Source organism: Citrus sinensis, chromosome 5 (genome assembly GCF_022201045.2).
Source record: "Citrus sinensis cultivar Valencia sweet orange chromosome 5, DVS_A1.0, whole genome shotgun sequence".
In the NCBI taxonomy this organism is placed as follows: Eukaryota; Viridiplantae; Streptophyta; class Magnoliopsida; order Sapindales; family Rutaceae; genus Citrus; species Citrus sinensis.
Genome location: NC_068560.1, coordinates 37,695,476 through 37,715,272, shown reverse-complemented (window position 1 = coordinate 37,715,272; position 19,797 = coordinate 37,695,476). Strand labels below are relative to the sequence as shown.

Genomic DNA, 19,797 nt, shown 5'->3' with positions numbered 1-19,797 from the left:
TGGTGCCCACTTTTGTAACAAAGCATTCAAAGCTCTTTTGACAAAGTATTCAATCACACACAAAGTGGCGACCCCGTATCATCCGCAAACCAGTGGCCAAGTTGAGATCTCCAATCGAGAAATAAAGCACATATTAGAAAAAACGGTGAGGCCGGACAGAAAAGATTGGTCATTAAGACTTGATGATGCCTTATGGGCATATAGAACGGCTTTCAAGACCCCGATTGGGATGTCACCCTACAGGCTAGTGTATGGAAAAGCTTGCCACCTACCTGTGGAACTCGAGCATCGTGCATATTGGGCCATCAAGAAATTCAATTTTGACATGCAGCAAGCCAGCTCAGAAAGAAGATTACAGCTGGCAGAACTTGAAGAAATTCGCAATGACGCGTACGAAAATGCCAAGATTTACAAGCAACGAATGAAAGTCTTCCATGATAAGCAAATTATGAGAAAATCGTTCACTCTAGGTCAGAAAGTGCTTTTATTCAATTCTCGCTTGCACCTATTCCCAGGTAAGTTACGCTCTCGTTGGTCTGGCCCATTTATTATTCATACTGTTTTTCCACATGGGGCAATTGAAATTAAAGACCCAAAGAATGGTGTCACGTTTAAAGTTAATGGTCAAAGATTAAAGCCATATCTAGAGTACCAACCACATGAAGAAGACACCGAAATAAATTTGAGTGACCCACCAAATTTGAATTGATTTTTTTTTCTTTTCGTTGATTTGATTTTTCTTTCTTTCTTTTTATTATTATTCTTTTGCTAATTGAAATTGTTTTTGCATAAGTGTGTTTATTTTACCATTAAGTTTTCTCTTATCATTTTTAATCATGAGTCTCATACTTAGACCGTTCCTCCTGAACATTCTTAAACCACTTCAACGTGTCAAAACTCATCTCAAAAGACAGATTCAATTTTGTAAAACACATCGCATTTGGGCTCTACAACCACCAGAGTTAGTAGCCTATGTTGAGGGTTTAGAACACCAACTCAGAGACATTGAGAGAAGTGTTTACGACATCCAGTTGGAGCTTGAGGTAAATTCAATAAGAGGACGATTTTAATTTTCTTTGTGTGTTTTAATTTGTTTTTCTATTTGTGTGCTTTAGTTTGTTACCCCGGTGAAGTGGCGGATAACGGTACTCCGTGACAATCAAGTCGGTTACTTCAGTTTCCCATAATAACTGATATTCTGAGGCGAAGGTATGGACAGAAACGAGATTCTAGCGAAGCTTCACAAGCGATTCCCTTCACTTCCTCAGAATGCCCTCCTTACGATCTATAAAGCTCGGTCCGAACGCATGCGATTACTCATGAGGAATAACATACCTGCTGACATCCGTTGGTTAATCGAGGCTAAAGTACGATCGGCAGGTGAGTTACCTCCAAAATTTATTGCATACATGCCTGGTTGTGGTAAAGGAAATTATGCAAGAAAACGACGAGCTCGAAGAATTTCTGTTGCTTGTCATAAGTGTGCCAGAATGAGTTGCAATAAAAACCCATGTTCTTTAGGAATGATGTCTGATAACAGGGAAGATAAGATTCAATTCATTAGGGATGGCTTGAATAAGGAGTCATTGGATGATATCCTTTTGTCTCTTGAAACGCATCCCAGTGGATATGTGCAAGGAGCGATTCTCCAGTTATGGTCATTATTCCAGAAAGAGCATGCACGATATAGTCTCGGGAATCTGACTATAAACGACCCTGTTTGCCAGTTTATAAGAAAACTGGATAGGAAGCCTATCCTCGACCCATAGAGGGCGTTCAAGCCGTTTCTGGACGTAAAACCAGAGGAAGATGTGAGCCACAGTCGCAACTACCTGTAAATATCCTTTTACTTTATTGTTATTTTATTTCACTATTGTCTTATTGTTTGCATTATTGTCTTTAATAATTTTATTACTGTTTGCTTTTTCCTTTTACTGTTTTCTTTTTGACTTGCGAGCCACGTGCTTTACGCGTTATTTGACACTGACATATTACCTCATACACAACCATGACCCACTATCACCAAGACTCTTAAATGTGATTTCTTTTTTGTCAAGCACTCACAAATTATTTTCGAGAAGTATCACAATGGCAGCTACTCCCAATAGACAATTCAAGAACATTTGTGTGCTTTCTGGATTTACCTATGGCAAACATAAAGAGTTCGTTGAGGCAGCCATAGATCTTGGTCGAAGCATAGCAGCGAGAAATTTACATCTGGTGTATGGAGGAGGTAACCGAGGGTTATCAAAAATGGTCTCCGAAGCAGCTTTTATCAGAGGAAGTCAAGTGTTAGGCATCATCCCAAGAGTCCTAAAATCATTGGGCAGTTCGTCTGACTCATCAACTGGAGAAGAGTTAGTCGTCTCAGGTATGCAAGAAAGAATAACTGAAATGCTTAATCATGCTGATGCTTTTGTTTTCCTTCCAGGAGATCTTGCAACACTAGAGGCACTTATGACACTAGCATCTTGGGCCCATCTACACATTCACCAGAAACCCATCGGTTTGTTAAATGTCAATAACTTTTATGATGGCTTTATCGCATTTCTTAACCATGCAATAAAAAACTACTTCATTCCTTCTAATGTGAAAAAACTTTTTATTTGTGCTCACACTGCTAATGAGCTACTTGATATGTTACAAGCTTATAAACCGGAGCCAGACCCCTGGACCTTTGTGTTGGAGCGACCAAATAATGATGGTAACAGTAGCCGCAGTAAGAAGTACAAATTAGATTTAACTCTCCGCCTGTAAATATTTTCTTCTGTGTTGCACCACCCAGGTGATGTCTTCTAAACTCTACTTCTTTCCTTTAAAACATTGAGGACAATGTTTCGTTCTGGTTGGGGGGAGGGAATAGTCGACAATTGTGGAATCTTGGTTAAGTTTTTACTATTTTTTTTGTTGTAGAAACTAACTGTTGCTAACGTTTTGTGTTGAAGATGGCTGAATATGGAGTGTAGTTACTCTAGAAACGCATCTTCATCGTTTTAAAAAAAAAAATTGTTTTCTTCCTCTTTCTCCTTTATAAATATATATTTTCTAATTTTTGAGTCGAAGATGGCTGAATATGGAGTGTCGTGCCTCTAGAAACGCATCTTCTTAGTTAAAAAAAAAAAAAATTTCTTTTTCTAATAAATTTTTCTACATCATTTTCACATTCCTGCATGCATATTTTTCTTTCATGTTTAGAATAGGTTGGGGGGTAGAATGTTGTTAAAAAAAAATTTGTGTTATTTGTTTTAACATTGGATGACATGATTAATTTCAAATTTTATTATTTGTATTATCTTTGGTCTTAAGTGATGTTACGCTATGTTTGCTACTTTACATATTGATGTCGGAGACAAATATGAGTTGCTTGAAGGAATGAACATGTCATAAATAAGTGCCAAGTGAGTTGTTGAGCCTATCATTTTCTTGGAGAGTAACCCTTTTGCCCATTCTCTATACAGCTTAGCAGTTTATTATTTTATACACGATCTCTACATTTCTTTTGAGTTAACCCTTTAAAAAAAATGGTAAAAAAAAAAAAAAAATGTGTGTTGCTACATTGGGAGGCCCATCTAACTAGTAGATATGGATAATTATTTAGAGCCCTAAAAGACGATGGAAAGGCCATCTTTGATCCGTTTGAGCCTTTCTAGCCATCCCTTTTATTAAATATCCATAGTTACCCTTTTTGAACCTTTAAAAAAAAAAAAAAAACCTTTTCTTTGTCAACTTATCATCTTAACCCACTCCGATTTGGAGTATTACCCGATGTCTTATAAGTTCCATCACCTATTTATGTTTGAGAAAATGTAAATAATTATGTTGTTCAGTGAAGTTATGACAAATAAAAGCTAAAAAAAAAAAAAAGTTGTTGTTTCAAAAGAATAAAAATAACAACAATAGGTGAAATACACCTTGCAACTTCAAAAAAAAAAAAAAAAAAAAAAAAAAAAAAATTCTCTGCATTTTTCTCAAACATATACTTTGTTTTCCTTATTTCCTTTCTTTGTTAGCCATGTCCCTAGCCTACGTTTCGTCCTAATAAAAGTCCTTCTTAATTTTAGGGAACTATAGTTTGAAGTAGAAGCTAGTTATATGGGCTAAAAAGATGTAGTGATGCATAATTAAAAAAAAAAAAAAAAGATAAATAAAGTGGGTTGACTAACATTTTATTTGACTTGAGATCGTATTATTTCTAAGCTGAGGGCATATTTATTTCATCTTGGTGAGAGCATGTGATATCACTTCTTTATTATTTTCTCTCTCTATTACCATTCATTGGAGTGACTATTTTTATTGGGATTAATTTATTTGTGAGAGTGTCACTACTTCCAGTGAGATTTTGGGGTTTGACATGTCATTCTTGAGAGTAGCTAAAACAAAGTCTACTGGGCTAATTCATGTGGATGGTTGATGTGGGTGTGATGTTGCTTTAGACTGGAGATAATGCTTATACTTTTATTTGATTGCTATCATTAATCTGATGGAATAAATACGAGTGTTTCTATTAAAACAAAAAAAAATTATTTTGAATTTGAATTTTGTTTTCGCTTCATTTGCTAGGGACTAGCAATAAGCTGGTTGAGGGGTGTGTTGAGTGTTAGAAAATGCATATTTATAAAGGAGAAAACCGTCATTTTACATTTTAAGTCTTACTAACAACCCTTACTTTTATATATTTAACCTTCTTGTGATTTAATTACATGTGTTTTATTTTAATTAAGTATTTTATGTATTTTAGGGGCATTATAGTCATTTCACAATAAAGGAGAGATCAGACGGCAAAACGGACATCACTTTTGAACTCAGGACGGTCGAAAACATTAGGAGGAGCATAAAAGGAAAAATGGCACTATTCACATGTACGGTACTATTCACGTGTACGGTACTGTATACGTTACTGTTCACGACACTGTTCACATAGACGGATGATGACGTGGCATTGACCGATGATGTGGCATTGACTGATGAGGTGTCACGATCCTGTTGGACTAAAATTCTTATGTACTGTTGATGGTGACGTGGCAGCATATCAGTGGACGAAAAATCTCGCGTACAGTGCATGCATCACACAGGATTATTTTCAACCAAACCGCGTTACTGTTCATCCGGGTCAAACCGTGTTACTGTTCATCCGCGTGGTCAAACCGTGGACTGTTGACTGATGACGTGGCGCAATCCTGAGCGTCCAAACTGTTTTTAATCCGATGGCCATGATTTACTCCATGTATCTATAAAAAGGGGGCCTCCCCCCCCTAATTTGATATCTCTGAATCCATTTTTGGACTCTGTTTTCTGTAATTCCCTCTCCATCTTGTATTTTCTTCGTATTTTAATAAATTCCCATTTTGCCCCTAGTTCAATTATGAGTGGCTAATTTTCTTTCAAGCTTGGGTTGAAGGTGAAGTCTCAACATGTGTCATGGGCTTAATTTGGTAAATTTATTTTCTCTTCCCCTCTAGTTTTTGTGGATGTTTTGACTTCTCGTCGACAAATAATACTAATCTTGTCTAGATACCGCCTTGGTTACACCGGCTTTCTAGTATAAGGTTATTATTATTTGGCACGATAAGCCCTTAGCACCATATTGATTAGAGCGTGGTTCATGAGGTGTGGATTCCCCCCTCATGATTTAATTGGCATTAATACGGATTATTTAGCCCATGATGCATGTTGATACGGATCCAGATACCCAAGTACGTCATTTCAATAGAATTCTCTTCAATTTATTCTCACCATTTCAATACCAATTTTAGAATTTATTCTCGCCATTTTAATTTAAGTTGTAGCATATTCCAAATCATTTCCACCACAAATCCAATCACTCATTCACAAAATTAATTCTACACAATTAAAATCCACCTCCTCGTGGGATCGACACTCGTCACCATTGATCTATACTATAATAGATTCGTGCGCTTGCGAGTACATTAAAATTTGCACAACACACCTCTGTAAGGAATAAGATGCTTAACATTAAATACATCTACAGTGCGGATATGACTAGGAAGCTTTAATCTGTAGGCATTAGGATTTATCTTCTCTATAATCTCCAAAGGGCCGATTTTCCTGGCAGAAAGTTTGTTGTACTCACCAACTGAGAATATATCTTTAGTTAGGATAACCCAAACAAAATCTCCCACTTGAAATTCCAAAACTCGACGTTTTTTGTCTGCCATAATTTTATAACCTTCGGTCGTCTGCTTCAAAGACTCTTGCGTAGTTTCATGAATCTTCTGAAGCTGCTCAATAAAGTCTTCTGCTTTACCGCTTTTGCGAACTAAATTTGGAACTGGAGCCAAGTCAATGGGAGCTCGTGGATTATATCCGTAATTTACCTGAAAAGGGCTTAAACCAGTACTACGCTCAGCTGCACGGTTATAAGTAAACTCGACTTGATATAACTTTTGATCCCACATCTTCAAGTTATCGCCAACTAGACTACGTAGATGGTTTCCTAAAGAGCGGTTGACAACTTCAGTTTGACCATCTGTTTGTGGGTGGTAAGCACTACTAAAATTCAAGCGAGTGTTAGTCAATTTCCATAATGTCTTCCAAAAATGGCTAAGAAATCGTGTATCCCGGTCAGATACTATAGAACTTGGTAAACCATGCAATCTATAGACTTCCTTGAAGAATAGGCGAGCAACAGTCAAAGCGTCTGTAGTCTTCTTGCAGGCAATGAAGTGAGCCATTTTCGAGAATTGATCAACAACAACAAATATTGAATCCATACCCCTCTGAGTGCGGGGTAATCCTAAAACAAAATCTATGCTAATGTCAGCCCAAGGTTGTGTTGGAATCGGTAGCGGCATATATAACCCAGCATTAGTTGCTGCGCCCTTGGAAACTTGACAAATGCGACAAGTCTCGACATAGTGATAGATTTCACGCCTCATAGTAGGCCAAAAATAAGTGTTGGCTATTAGAGCCAGAGTTTTGTCACAACCCATGTGCCCTTCATTATGTAACTCTGCAATGATTTTCAATCTCAAACTTGAGTCAGGAACACACAACTGATTACTCTTGAAAAGGAATTTGTCATGTAAATGATAATCTGACCGAAACCCTGCAACAACGTCTTCTAGTATAGGAGCAAAGTAAGGATCAGAAGCATATAACTCTCGAAATGTGTCAAATCCGAGAACTTGATTATGCATCTGTGTCAATAAAGAAGTTCGTCGACTAAGTGCATCTGCTACCCGGTTGGATTCACCAGAGGTATGCTTCACCACAAAAGTAAATTGTTGAAGGAATGCTGTCCACGTGGCATGTCTGTGAGAGAGTTTGTCTTGACTATTGAGGTATTTTAACGCGGCATGGTCAGTGTATAAAACAAAGTCTTTATGAATTAGATAATGTCGCCAATGTTTTAACGCTTGGACTACTGCGTAAAATTCCACGTCGTAAGTGCTATAGTGTGCCTTTGCTCCATTCAACTTCTCACTAAAATAAGCTATAGGCTTACCTTGTTGGCTAAGAACAGCTCCAATGCTGACCTTAGAAGCATCACAATGTACCTCAAAAGTGAGCGAAAAACTCTGGTAGAGTAAGTACTGGGGCAGTAATCAACTTTTCTTTGATAATCTCGAATGCCTTAGTAGCTGCCTCTGTCCAAGAGAATTTTCCTCCTTTCATGCAATCCGTGATTGGTGTCATAATAGTACTGAAATGAGGAATGAATCGCCTGTAAAAAGAGGCCAATCCATGGAAACTTCTGGTGGCGGATAAAGTAGTTGGCGGAGGCCAATCTCGAATAGCATCCACTTTTGATTGGTCAACAGATATACCATCTTTCGACACCACATGTCCCAAAAATAATACTTTCACTGTTAAGAAAATACACTTGTTTACTGCTGTGTATAAACTTACTGCTCTTAAGGCTGAAAGCACTTCTCTCAAATGTTGTAGATGTAACTCGTGGCTGGTGCTATATATAAGTATATCATCGAAGTAAACAACCACAAACTTTCCAATGAAAGGGCGAAGAACTTGATTCATGACTCGCATAAAAGTACTCGGAGCATTGGATAAGCCAAACGGCATTACCAACCACTCGTATAACCCTTCGCGAATTTTAAAAGCTGTTTTCCATTCATCTCCAGGTCGTATTCGAATTTGATGGTAGCCACTTTTCAAATCAAGTTTGGTAAAAATTGTTGCTCCACTGAGTTGATCTAGCAAGTCATCTAATCGAGGGATTGGAAAACGATATCGAACTGTAATTTTATTGATAGCTCGACTGTCCACGCACATCCTCCAAGAACCATCTTTCTTTGGAGTCAATAAAGCAGGGACTGCACAGGGACTAAGACTTTCACGGATAAATCCCTTTTCTAGTAACTCTTCTACTTGGCGCCTTAATTCCTCATGTTCTGTAGGACTCATACGATAATGAGGTCGATTTGGTAGTGTAGAACCTGGTACCAAATCAATTTGGTGTTGTATATCCCGAAGAGGTGGTAAAGCCTGTGGTAGCTCCTTGGGGAACAAATCTTGAAATTCCGCCAGAATAGGTGTCACAGCTTCAGGAATCTTTGAATTACCGTTACTCTCTTTTCCCAATAAAATGTAGATTCTCTTTGTCTCTGCTACAACATCTATAAATTGCTTCTTGCTTAACAAATAATTACCCAAGTCTTGCTGGAAAGTAAACTCCTTGTTAGGTAGGAGAACGATCTTGGTGTTGTTAAACATAAAGCTGTAGGTGTTTCTCTTCCCATCATGCACTACGTTTCGATCATATTGCCAAGGTCTACCCAGTAATAGATGACAAGCATCCATAGCCACAACATCACACCAAATTTTGTCTTTATAAATTGAACCAATGGATAAGGAAACTAAACAACATTTCGATACTGTCACTTGATTCCCCTTCTTCAGCCATGTGAGCTTGTATGGAGTTTGATGAGGTTATATCTTTAAATTTAGCTTTGTTATGGCTTCTTCTGAAATGACATTCTCGCAACTGCCGGAGTCTATGACCATACGACATACTTTACCCCCAATTGTGCAAGTAGTCTGAAAGATATTTTGTCGTAGCCACTTGTCTTTGTCTTGACCTTTAGGAGTGAAGAATGCACGGTTCACGATCAACATTGGTCCGCTATCACCATGTTCTTCAACAGATTGAGCGCTACCACTACTATCAAAAGTTGGTTCTACAGCAAACTCTTCAGTTTCTTCCTCCTGATAGTCTTCGCTTTCCTCTGTGCCTACGAATAAGCCTTTACCATATTTTCCTCCCTTTTTACATTCTGTCATTCGGTGCCCATTTTCTCCGCAATTAAAACAGCGTAATCCCGAACCCGAGGATTGGGTTTTGCTGCTTTGACCGATTTCACTAGGCTTACTAGTTTTATTTGGAGGATTTGGAGGAGTGAAAGCACGAAATTGGGAAGTCGGGTTGAATTATCACGAACAACACTTCGAGCACCCCGAAAGCTTGAGTCATTAGTACGTCGACTAAATTGCTTCTCCAACTGCAAGGCTTGTTGGTGTGCCTCTGAAACAGAGTATGGGTCAAGTAAATTTAATTGGTCTTGAAATTGAGATCGTAGGCCTCCAATATAGCGGGAAACATGTTGCTCTTCTGTCTCTGTCAAGTCATTGCGTGCCACCAACCAATGGAATTCTGTAGTGTAATCATCCACTGATCGATTACCTTGCCTTAAATTCTGTAGCTGTTGGTATAACAGTTTGGCGTAATTATGAGGCAAGAATGCTCCACGCAAGTGCTTCTTGAACTTTTCCCAAGAATCAATCTTCTTTTTGCCTTGCCTAATCCTTGTGAGCTTAGTTTGTTGCCACCAAGCTGCTGCTCTTCCACGAAATCGAGTTGCAGCAAGCGAAACTAGTTTATTTTCAGGAACTTCTTTGTATTCGAAAACTTCCTCAATGGCGTTAATCCAATCCAATAATTCTTCAGGTCGACCACTTCCTTGAAATTCGGGAATGTAAATTCTCAACCCAGATTCCCATCTTCTGTCATCAGTAGACTCAGTTCTAGGGCGACGCCCAGAGAATGGGTTAGCAAAGCTTCCACTTGATTTGTCTTCACGTTCTGGAGTACAATGGCGTTCGTCAAGTAACTCTGCCATTCGTGCCATTTGTGCAGCTAACATATCAATTCTGGTTGTCATACTAGCCAGGGATTCATCTTTCGAAACATCTTCTTGAGCATCACGAGCTTTTCTTGGAGGCATTTTTTTTTTTAAATTCGGGTTTAAAAAGGTAGTGGGGCTTAAACTGAAAGTAAATAAAAAATTTTAGGCCGAAACTGTAATTAAGCAAAAGTTTTAGATTTCCGATGACAGTGGTCAGAAATCGAGTAAGGATGGGTGGATCTGAAAGATTTTGGGTTGGTAAGTATGATGGTGGTGGTGGTTTGTCTGAAAAAGTTATTTTTTTTTTTTTTAAGCTAAACGAAAAAAATCAAAAAGGGAAAAATGAAAGGTTTTGTGGTAGATGAAGTTAGATTGGTGATACCAGGTTTTGCTCTGATACCAAACTGATGCAGCGGAAGTTTAATGTTCAAAATATTCCGTTAATTCTAGAGAATACCGGAACAAAAGAACAACTAAATTCACGTTGATTCAAAAGAATACCGTGAATTTAGGGGTTAAGACTCGTTGATTCCGTAGAATACCAAGAATTAACTGTTCAAATACTCACAAAGAGATTTGAAAATTGAAATATTATTAAACTCAAAATTCTCTCCTTCAAAGGTTACAAGAGGGAGCTATTTATAGTAGTAGTAATTATCCTAATTCATGAAGGAAAAACAAAATCCTAAATTGAAAGGGAAACAAAATTCTAAATTAGAAAAGAATTTAAAAGTCTTAAACTTTAGTTAATAAGGAAACTAATCATAGTATAATATGGATTCCTACTCTTCATCAGGAAGCCTCCCCGTGAGATTAGCATTGCTGATTGTGAGGTTCACGAGATTGTTCAAGAGGCCAATCTCCGGCGGAATCGTACCGAAGAGAGGCCTAAACGACACGTTGAGTGAAACCACACGTGAGTCTTGGTCGCAAGTGACGCCAGCGAAGGAGCAATGAGCTGAAGGTGAAGAAGACGGCTCCCAGTCTTGTAGTGCTGAACTGTTTGGTCCGACCATAGAGGATTTGAGCTTCATTAAAACATCAAGATAACTGTCCGCGTAGCCGACTGAGGATATTAGAAGAAACAAAGAAATGCGGAGATAAGCTGCAACTCTACTGGTAGTGGTTCTCATCTCTATGATAAATTAATTATTAATTAATAATTAAGAACTATTTGAATGAAAGAAAACACAGAAAACCTCTTCACAGGAAATCTCACTCTGTTAAAACCCAAACACACCATTTTAGGTTTTGACCGCGAAGACCAATTATCGAATGTCATTCTTTGGAGTCGCTGGATAGCAAATTCATGCTCTCCATCTTCTGGTTTTCCTAAAATGCCTTAGTGGAGAATAAGAATAATGTAACTAATTAGGGTCCTTCTGGGGAATAAAGATGGTCGCTATTGTATTCTATAGATTAACTTTTCTTTTGTCTTTTTTTTTTCCCTAAGTTGAAAAGATATGTAAAGCCCAAATTAATTTTGTAACATCTATTTTTTCAAGGAACTTAACTAAATATTTTTTTACTATCTTATTGATAATATGGTATTTGGGTTGGGATGGAAAAATCTGGATTCTAAGCTCGGAGCTACATCTGCATTACTATTTCGACATCCATATATGTACCTGAATCCCTCAAAAAAAATATAGATTCGGATACAATTAATACCAGTATAAATTTTGGTGGATTTTTTAGATATTCAAATCTGTAAATTATCAATTTTTTTTTTTTGGCAATTGACATATAAAAATTTATGTAAAATTTTCCAATACTGTAAATAACCTATAAAATAAAATTTCTACTATTTTTTAAATTAAAAAAGGGATAAAACCTAAATCAATTTTTAACCGCTATTTCTCCAAGGGCCTTAAACGAATGCTTTTCCACTATCTTATTAATAATATGGTACATAATTGAGTGGGAGTACTACTAGTCAATGGCTCAATGCCCAATAAACTCCTTTGGTTTTCAAGGGGTTCCCATGATCTGTTTCTCGTCAATAAACGGAGGGTATCTGATCTACAGTCTACTCCTCAAAGCTGAAAGCACAAAGAAAAAAAAAAGGACGTTTCATGTTACTTCAAAATACTACTATCTTTACTTCAATGGTAACCACAACAATAAATATCTCTAATACCTATCTTTGTACCGAGAAAGATACTTTTATTTCTAGCGGCTTAATCATGAAACAATTTATTTACTCAATGCAGAGCTAACTGTAGCGATAAATAAGATGAGTAAGTGAGACTGACAACCGATATTTGAATCAGTGCGGTATGCGAGGCTGGCTGGATGGTTACATATTTTTCACGTCGCACCTAAAGTTTTCTCCCAGATCAAATTATCTAATGAAAATTATATGACTTAAACAATATTATGATATGTAAAAAAGGGAGTTATAAGAAAAAAACAAGAGAAGTCCAAAGAATAAAGACTAATTAATATTTTCCTTTTAGATTATGTGTCCATCCAATAAAGAATAAAGACTAATTAATATCTCCATCACTAGCACTCTCTCTGCCTGGTTACATTAAATCAACAAATCAAAAGTTCTAAAAAAGAAAATGACTAGACAAACGTAAAAACTCAACCACTTGGCCGTTACAGACACTCCCAAATATCACGCTCTTGAAAGTTTCCTTTTCAAAGCCGTTGTGTAAATCCAATGGATCATTCAACGTAAAGATTGGCCATAAGAGTTCAATGCTCCTTTATTGTAACTTTATGATAATGTCGAGAATATCTCATATTACGACTTTTTGGTTTTCCATCTTTTTTTTTTTCATTATTCCAATGAATGCTCAGTGGTTATGATATTACCAAACGAGAAACGGACAATGTGTTACGTTTAATCTTCATTATTTCATCTGGGCTGTTTCATGTTTGATCAGGGCAGATTTTAGAAATGGGTGTTTTTGGTACCATATTGGGTTTCTTTGGTTTTGGATTTGGGACTGTCATTGGATTGGTGGGTGGTTACTTTCTTTTCATTTACCATCAGCCAACTGATGTCAAGGTGATCGGTTTCTTTTCATTTTTCTTTTCTCATATTTCCGAATCCTATTATGCTTTTGATTGCATGTTCTCATTCTTCATAGACTTTATTGAATTCTTGTTTGCATGTTTGGTCTTTGACCAGTATTTGCTAGGTTATATGCCTGCGTATTCCATGTAGTGTCTTCTATTTATAATGATAGATAAATCAAAATTCGTTCTGAAATATAGAAAAGTGTAGCCTTAGATGAGTTTAGTAGCAAAGAATTTAGAATGACGAAATTTGGTATCAATATAGCGATATGCTTTCCACATTATAAACATATGTGGTTCTTTAGGAAGTGATTGAGAACATTGTGAGTTGCTTGCTTGACAACACGTAAAAGTGATGAATTACATAGCTTAAAAAACTTTTAATTAGATGGGAAACTCAGAGGATTCTCATTTCTGTTGAATCTTGTAATTGATGCTGGTTGGCCTAATTTGCAGTTGTTTTTATTCCAGGATCCAGAAATTCAACCTTTGGCTGAGCAAGACTCCAAAACTGTGGAACTGCTGCTTCCAGAGATACCCCTGTGGGTGAAAAATCCAGATTATGACCGGGTATGTTACTATTGCATTTGTCCCCTTCGACATGTATACGTTTTCAGCAACACCGGGTTTCTCATGGTTGTCTATTTCTGAAGGTTGACTGGCTTAACAAATTTATCGAAACTATGTGGCCCTTCCTTGATAAGGTATGTTTACATTGCATCTATAGTGATGTTTGCTTCTGTTGTCCTTGCTGTTTAATTTCTTTATCTTCATGTCTTTGAGCTTTGATACTTCAAGTTTTGCAGGCAATATGCAAAACCGTGAGGGAGACTGTAAAGCCTATTATTGCCGAGCAAATTCCCCAGTACAAAATTGACTCTGTTGAATTTGAAGCACTTACCTTGGGTTCTTTACCTCCAACTTTTCAAGGTTCAAATTGTTTCATCTGTCTCACGCACACGTCCATGATGTCATTATTGTTATTTTTTTCTCCCTTCTTTTTTACTCTGTCCATGTTCAACGAGATATGTCTCAAAGAAATGTGCGAAACATATTGAAACGGGAAATTGTTGAAAATTAAACATTTCGAAGGAAGAATTACATGGCTTAAAATTTTCAAATTACATTTGACGACAAAATTGGTTTTTATTGTTTCTCTATGTTATGTTCAAAGATAACGTTGGTGAATAGAGGGATTTTGTTTCTAACTTGTCAAATTCAGTGTAAAAGTCTCACTCAAACTATGTGGATCAATACTGAAAACACGGGCATTTATCCTCTGAGTTGGGGTCATAAACTATAAAGGTCATCGGCATGTTCATCAGTTTTTATTCTTTTATTACAGTCTTTTAAATGTTTCCCCAGCCAATTTGCACGGATACATTCTCTGCTTTTACTGTAGTACTTGCTTCTTGAAACACGGCTCATTCTTGGTTTATTTTATGCAAGGAATGAAAGTTTATGTTACGGACGACAAGGAACTGATTATGGAACCATTATTGAAGTGGGCTGGGAATCCTAATATCCTCATTGCAGCTAAAGCATTTGGATTGAAAGCCACAGTTCAGGTACTTTCTTGTATGTCTATTGATAAAGCGGAGATTATTGTTTTTAATCCACTTGATGTTGCATGTCTATTTTGTAAGCATAAGTACCTATCCCACACTCACAATGTCGTGAAAGAAGTTAACCAGCTGGTTGGAGTTTGCAATGGTGTGTATCATTGATACGTTTCAGAACATTTCAGGTGGTTGATTTACAAGTATTTGCATTTCCTCGTATCACCTTGAAGCCATTAGTTCCCACCTTTCCTTGTTTTGCCAACATATACGTGTCTCTAATGGAGAAGGTAAGTGGAATGGATAGCACTCTACTTAATTAGTTAATGGCAATGCACAAGAAATGTTTGGTTGGTTGTCAAGGTTGTGGCTTTAGTTAAGAATTCCAACAGGTATCAGAGCACTGACTCTCTGATACCTGCTGATGAATAAATTTTTGCAAAGGATGTTTCCAAAAGCATTTCAAAGACTCAGATCTTTATTTTCTGGTTGCAAAAGATTTGATTTTGATTTGTGATTGAATGTCTAAGATCACATTCCCCAGAGTCGCTATTTACGATCTACCATGGGATATCAACCTTTTTATGCTTTCCCTTCCTGCCTTTCTTCTGGTTATTCCATTCCGATTTTGCAGCCACATGTTGATTTCGGAATAAAACTGTTTGGGGCAGATGCTATGGCCATTCCTGGCCTATATACATATGTCCAGGTAACACTATCTCCACAATGATTGAATTGCAGGTTCATTAGGGGTTCTACAATTTCCCCAAGGGTTGAAGGTCTTTTCTCCACAATTTACATTTCCTTTCATTCTTTTGTTTTTTCCTTGTGGGGGTGGGAATGGGGGTTGTTCAGGGGCTAATAAAAGATCAAGTTGCAAATATGTATCTATGGCCTAAAGCCCTAGAAGTACAGATAATGGACCCTGCCAAGTAAGCACGTTATTTGCATTTGTTTTTCATCACTTCATTGAGAGTTTGAAAATGAGTTGCTAATTCGGTCTCAATTGACAGAGCCATGCAGAAACCTGTTGGAATTCTTAATGTGAAGGTTTTAAGGGCAATGAAACTTAAAAAGAAGGATCTTATAGGGGCATCAGACCCTTATGTGAAATTGAAACTAACGGATGACAAGCTCCCTTCTAAAAAAACTACTGTGAAACATCGAAACTTAAACCCGGAATGGAATGAAGAATTCGGTTTGGTAGTTAAAGATCCAGAGTATCAGGCCCTGGAGCTGCAAGTCTATGATTGGGAAAAGGTACGATTCTTTAAAGTGAATGCCTTTTTCTAATCAATCATTCTGTCAGAAGTTACTTCTTAGAAGAATGTATATGGTTTTATTAGTGGACGTAGATTTTCTGAGACAACATTATCAATGTCTTACCTTGTATTTAGGTTGGCCACCACGACAAAATGGGTATGAATGTTATTCCTTTGAAAGATATTACACCTGAAGAGCCGAGAGAAATGACTCTTGATCTGCTGAAGAATATGGACCCAAATGATACACGAAATGAAAAGTCTCGCGGTCAGGTAGTTGTGGAAGTGTTGTACAAGCCTTTTAAGGGTGATGAGATCCCACCCGATATGGATGGTCCAAATTCAGTTCAAAAGGCCCCCGAAGGAACACCCGAAGGAGGAGGTTTGCTTGTAGTTATTTTACACGAAGCTCAAGATGTCGAAGGAAAGTACCACACAAATCCTTCCGCCCGTATACTTTTTAGAGGAGAAGAGAAGAAGACTAAGGTATGTCCTTTTAACACACTTGCCCGCAAAATTAGAGGGAATGAATTTTTGGCATTAATTCTTTGGTCTACCATTCAATTGATGTTAAATTTTTGGCAACGACACAGCGGATAAAGAAAAACAGAGACCCAAGATGGGAAGAAGAGTTTCAATTTACGCTGGAGGAACCACCAACGGATGATAAACTTCATGTAGAAGTGATTAGTACCAGCTCAAGGATGGGGTTACTGCATCCCAAGGTACACACTGCTCATTCTCTCATGCAAATTCAGATGACTTTCTGTTTTGAGTTGCAATTTGCACACATTATTTGACCTCGTACATGGATAAATATTTTTCTTCCTGCAAGCATAGACCAATTATTCTAAATTTTAATTTCACATACATTTTTCAAATAGGAAACTCTGGGTTATATTGGTATAAACTTAGCCGACGTTGTGAACAATAAAAGAATAAACGAGAAGTACCATCTTATTGATTCAAAGAACGGTCGGATCCAAATCGAGCTACAATGGAGAGCTTCTTAAGGTGTTGGAAGTTATAACTTTCGATAGCTGTCCAAACAAGCAGACATGTCGTTTTGTCTCTGATAGCAGTGTATTTATTTATTCCGCGCTTCAAATTGACATTGTAATAGACTTGAAAAATATTTTGGTTTTTTCGTAAATCAAAGTGTGCTGCATCCTGCCCGCTCTGGCTAGGGTTGCAGCTGCATCGAATTTAGAAAATTGTACGGCTGGCGAACACCACAAAATTCCAATTTGTGTCGAACAAATGGTTTGGGCCGTCTCGGGCTGTACAATGTTCTTCATGCCCAAAATCCAAATTGAGTTAACGGCCCAATTTTGATTTAAAAAATGCGATGTGACCCTAAAGTCATAAAATAAAAAAACGACAAGAAAAATTATTTTGGCTTAGGCGCAGGATGTGACCTTTTGCCTCCTGCTGCTACACGCTATATGATAGCACACTGATAATGATTCCAGGGTTGAACAAAACGTAAGATTAGTCGGTCCATTGTATGGCGTGCAGCCTGATATCGTCTGGTCCATCATCAATCAATCTATCATCCAGTTTCCAAACTAGTGAAAAAGGCGACTGGCTTTACCAAAAGCAGTAAATGCAGGCAAGGCATCATTGCAAATTTACCAACCGGCTTTCCCAATTGAGTGAAAGTGCATTTGGTCATGTCATTTGGAAGGCATTTGCAGAGGGGATGCATTAGATCGTCTCGAATCAAACTGAAGCATATTTTTTTTGTTTTCTTCTTTCACGCGACACCGTTTCGGTTTTATTTGTCTGTACTGTTTTTTTTTTTTTCTTTCCGTTTTCTCTTCTCTTTCCCAAGTGCAATTATTTTACAATCCACCGACTTCACACAATCATGATCCTATTTCTATCGAGAGGTTTAAATTGGTACAAGATTAAAATTACTAATTTTTAAAAACTGACTTCTTCATAATTTATTCCCTCAATGATAGAGAAATGAAGTGCTACCATCGAGTCCATGTCCCAAGAGCATAACTTTCATGAGATAACTGCACCATGTCATATGTGCACTCTTTATTTATCTTAAAATTGACCTAAATGACTTATTTCCATTGAGTTGGATTGAATCTTTTATTGTGTATAAAATAAATTCTGAATCAAAAGCAGAAGTACCGACGTGGCATTTAAGTGGGAATTATGAGCATAGGCGTTGTCAGTGAAGCGCTACAAGTGTCAATGGTAACTTGCGAGCATTGTTGAGATTCTCTACTTCTCCTTTACGCACAAGATGTATATAGGTCGCCCCGAAAGAAGGATTAATCAAAGATATGTATATACATATGAGTTTTTGTTGTTGTTAAAAGTAGTTATCTTTATTCTCCATATCACTTAGTTTTTATTCGTCTCCTTCCGAATTCCCACTAACGAATTTTAAAGGCTGAGGCGAGAATACGAATTTGTTCTCCAACAAGCTTGTCGAATTATATTCTTTTAAAAGGAACAAAACAAATTTTCAACTCTTACTTGCCACACATTTTATTTGGGTTTCAACGACTATTAATTATTATAACAAAAATGCCGCATCCTCTTGAAAGTTGAAGGTAGTATAATTCTGGGCATATTAACAGCACTCATAAAGTAGCTTTATTCATATAACTAAACAATATCCTATTTTTAATGCCGAAGTCCACGGCCCACGGGACTCGTTAATTTTATTGTATGCTTAAGTAGTTATATACTACCTTTATTTGCCTATTATTTATTATCTAATCAAGTAACACGTATTCATAACAAATTAATATAGTATATGGCACGTTAGGGCAAAAGTCATTTGCACCCATAAAGTTTGATGTAATAGTCTATTATTGCTTTTTAAAGATTAGTTTATTTTATCCTTATTTTTCAAGTAATATCTTAAAATACCCACCGGTGATTTACAATTAGTTTATTGTATAATTCACTTAGAGCAAAATAAGATATTTAATTAAGTAGATGCAAGTTATTTTAAAATAAAAAAAAAAAGAGTCAAGAGCAATTAAATAACATTTAGCTTCCTAAATAAGTTTAAAATTTAAAGATAACTCACACACACACACTAATAGATTTAAAAACACTGATTTAAATTCTCTGGATGCTAGTATTGAAATATGTATTTTTTTATATTTTATTTTAGTGATTCTTGTGCTATATATATATAAGAAAAAGTCACTCTGGTGCTTGTGATTAAATCTATTTTTTTAATTTTGCCCCAAATATATATTTTACATATTATTTAGTATTATTATTGTTTCTTCTTTAGGTTATTCTCAAATTTTAAAATTATGTAGAAAATCAAATGTTATTTAATTATATTTTAGAGTTTTATTTTAAAATAGTTTGTATTTATTTAATTGAAAATCATAATTATAATGTAAACTAACGATAAATTAGTAGAAAAGTAGAGTTATTGTTTAAATAGAAGGGATGAAGTGAGCTTTATCTAAATAGCAAGATAAAATGAGCTATTGTGTCAAATCTTAGGGTGTAAAAGGAACTTTTTTCCCTACTTGATATAATATAACATCACTTAAAATAGATAATTAAATTATTATTTTTAATTACAATTATAGTACTACTAATATTTTACAACTAATAAAATTTTAAAACTAAATAAAATTAGTTTATTATGGCGTAATCTAAATTAATATTCATATATTATTGAAGAAAAAGCTACTTTAAAAATTCCACAATTTGTTTTTTTTTTTTTTGGAAGAATGGAGTCCACGCAATGGAGGGGGGAGTTCCCCTTGAATCATAGGTGTAGTAATAAATTAGAGCACTATGGGTGTGTTTGGAATTGAGATTGACTAGTTATAAGCTTAAAAGTTA

At 36.4% G+C, this 19,797-nt stretch overlaps 1 protein-coding gene across 4 annotated transcripts; it reads left to right on the top strand.

Moving 5' to 3' along the window:
* Window positions 1-12,651: 12,651 nt before the first annotated feature.
* LOC102610872 (synaptotagmin-2) lies at window positions 12,652-17,181 on the top strand. Of its 4 annotated transcripts, none has more exons than XM_052440546.1 (12): window positions 12,652-13,122; window positions 13,605-13,703; window positions 13,787-13,837; window positions 13,940-14,063; window positions 14,592-14,701; window positions 14,881-14,982; window positions 15,237-15,401; window positions 15,548-15,624; window positions 15,706-15,952; window positions 16,090-16,440; window positions 16,548-16,679; window positions 16,839-17,181. In XM_052440546.1, the coding sequence occupies exons 1-12, from the start codon at window positions 13,012-13,014 to the stop codon at window positions 16,965-16,967; spliced, it is 1,698 nt and encodes a 565-aa protein (XP_052296506.1). In that variant the 5' UTR covers window positions 12,652-13,011; the 3' UTR covers window positions 16,968-17,181. The 4 variants fall into 4 exon arrangements, with proteins under 4 accessions (XP_052296506.1, XP_052296505.1, XP_006473682.2 ...); XM_052440545.1 differs by having other exon boundaries at window positions 12,654-13,122; window positions 14,583-14,701; XM_006473619.4 differs by having other exon boundaries at window positions 12,657-13,122; window positions 14,583-14,701; window positions 15,327-15,401; window positions 16,839-17,180.
* The last annotated feature ends 2,616 nt before the right edge of the window (window positions 17,182-19,797 follow it).

Coding starts and splice junctions, on each gene's coding strand:
- LOC102610872 (XM_052440545.1), top strand. CDS start 13,012: ATGGGTGTTTTTGGTACCATATTGGGTTTCTTTGGTTTTGGATTTGGG. Junction 15,625..15,705: donor CAGATAATGGACCCTGCCAA/GTAAGCACGTTA, acceptor CTCAATTGACAG/AGCCATGCAGAAACCTGTTG. Junction 16,680..16,838: donor TGGGGTTACTGCATCCCAAG/GTACACACTGCT, acceptor TTTTTCAAATAG/GAAACTCTGGGTTATATTGG.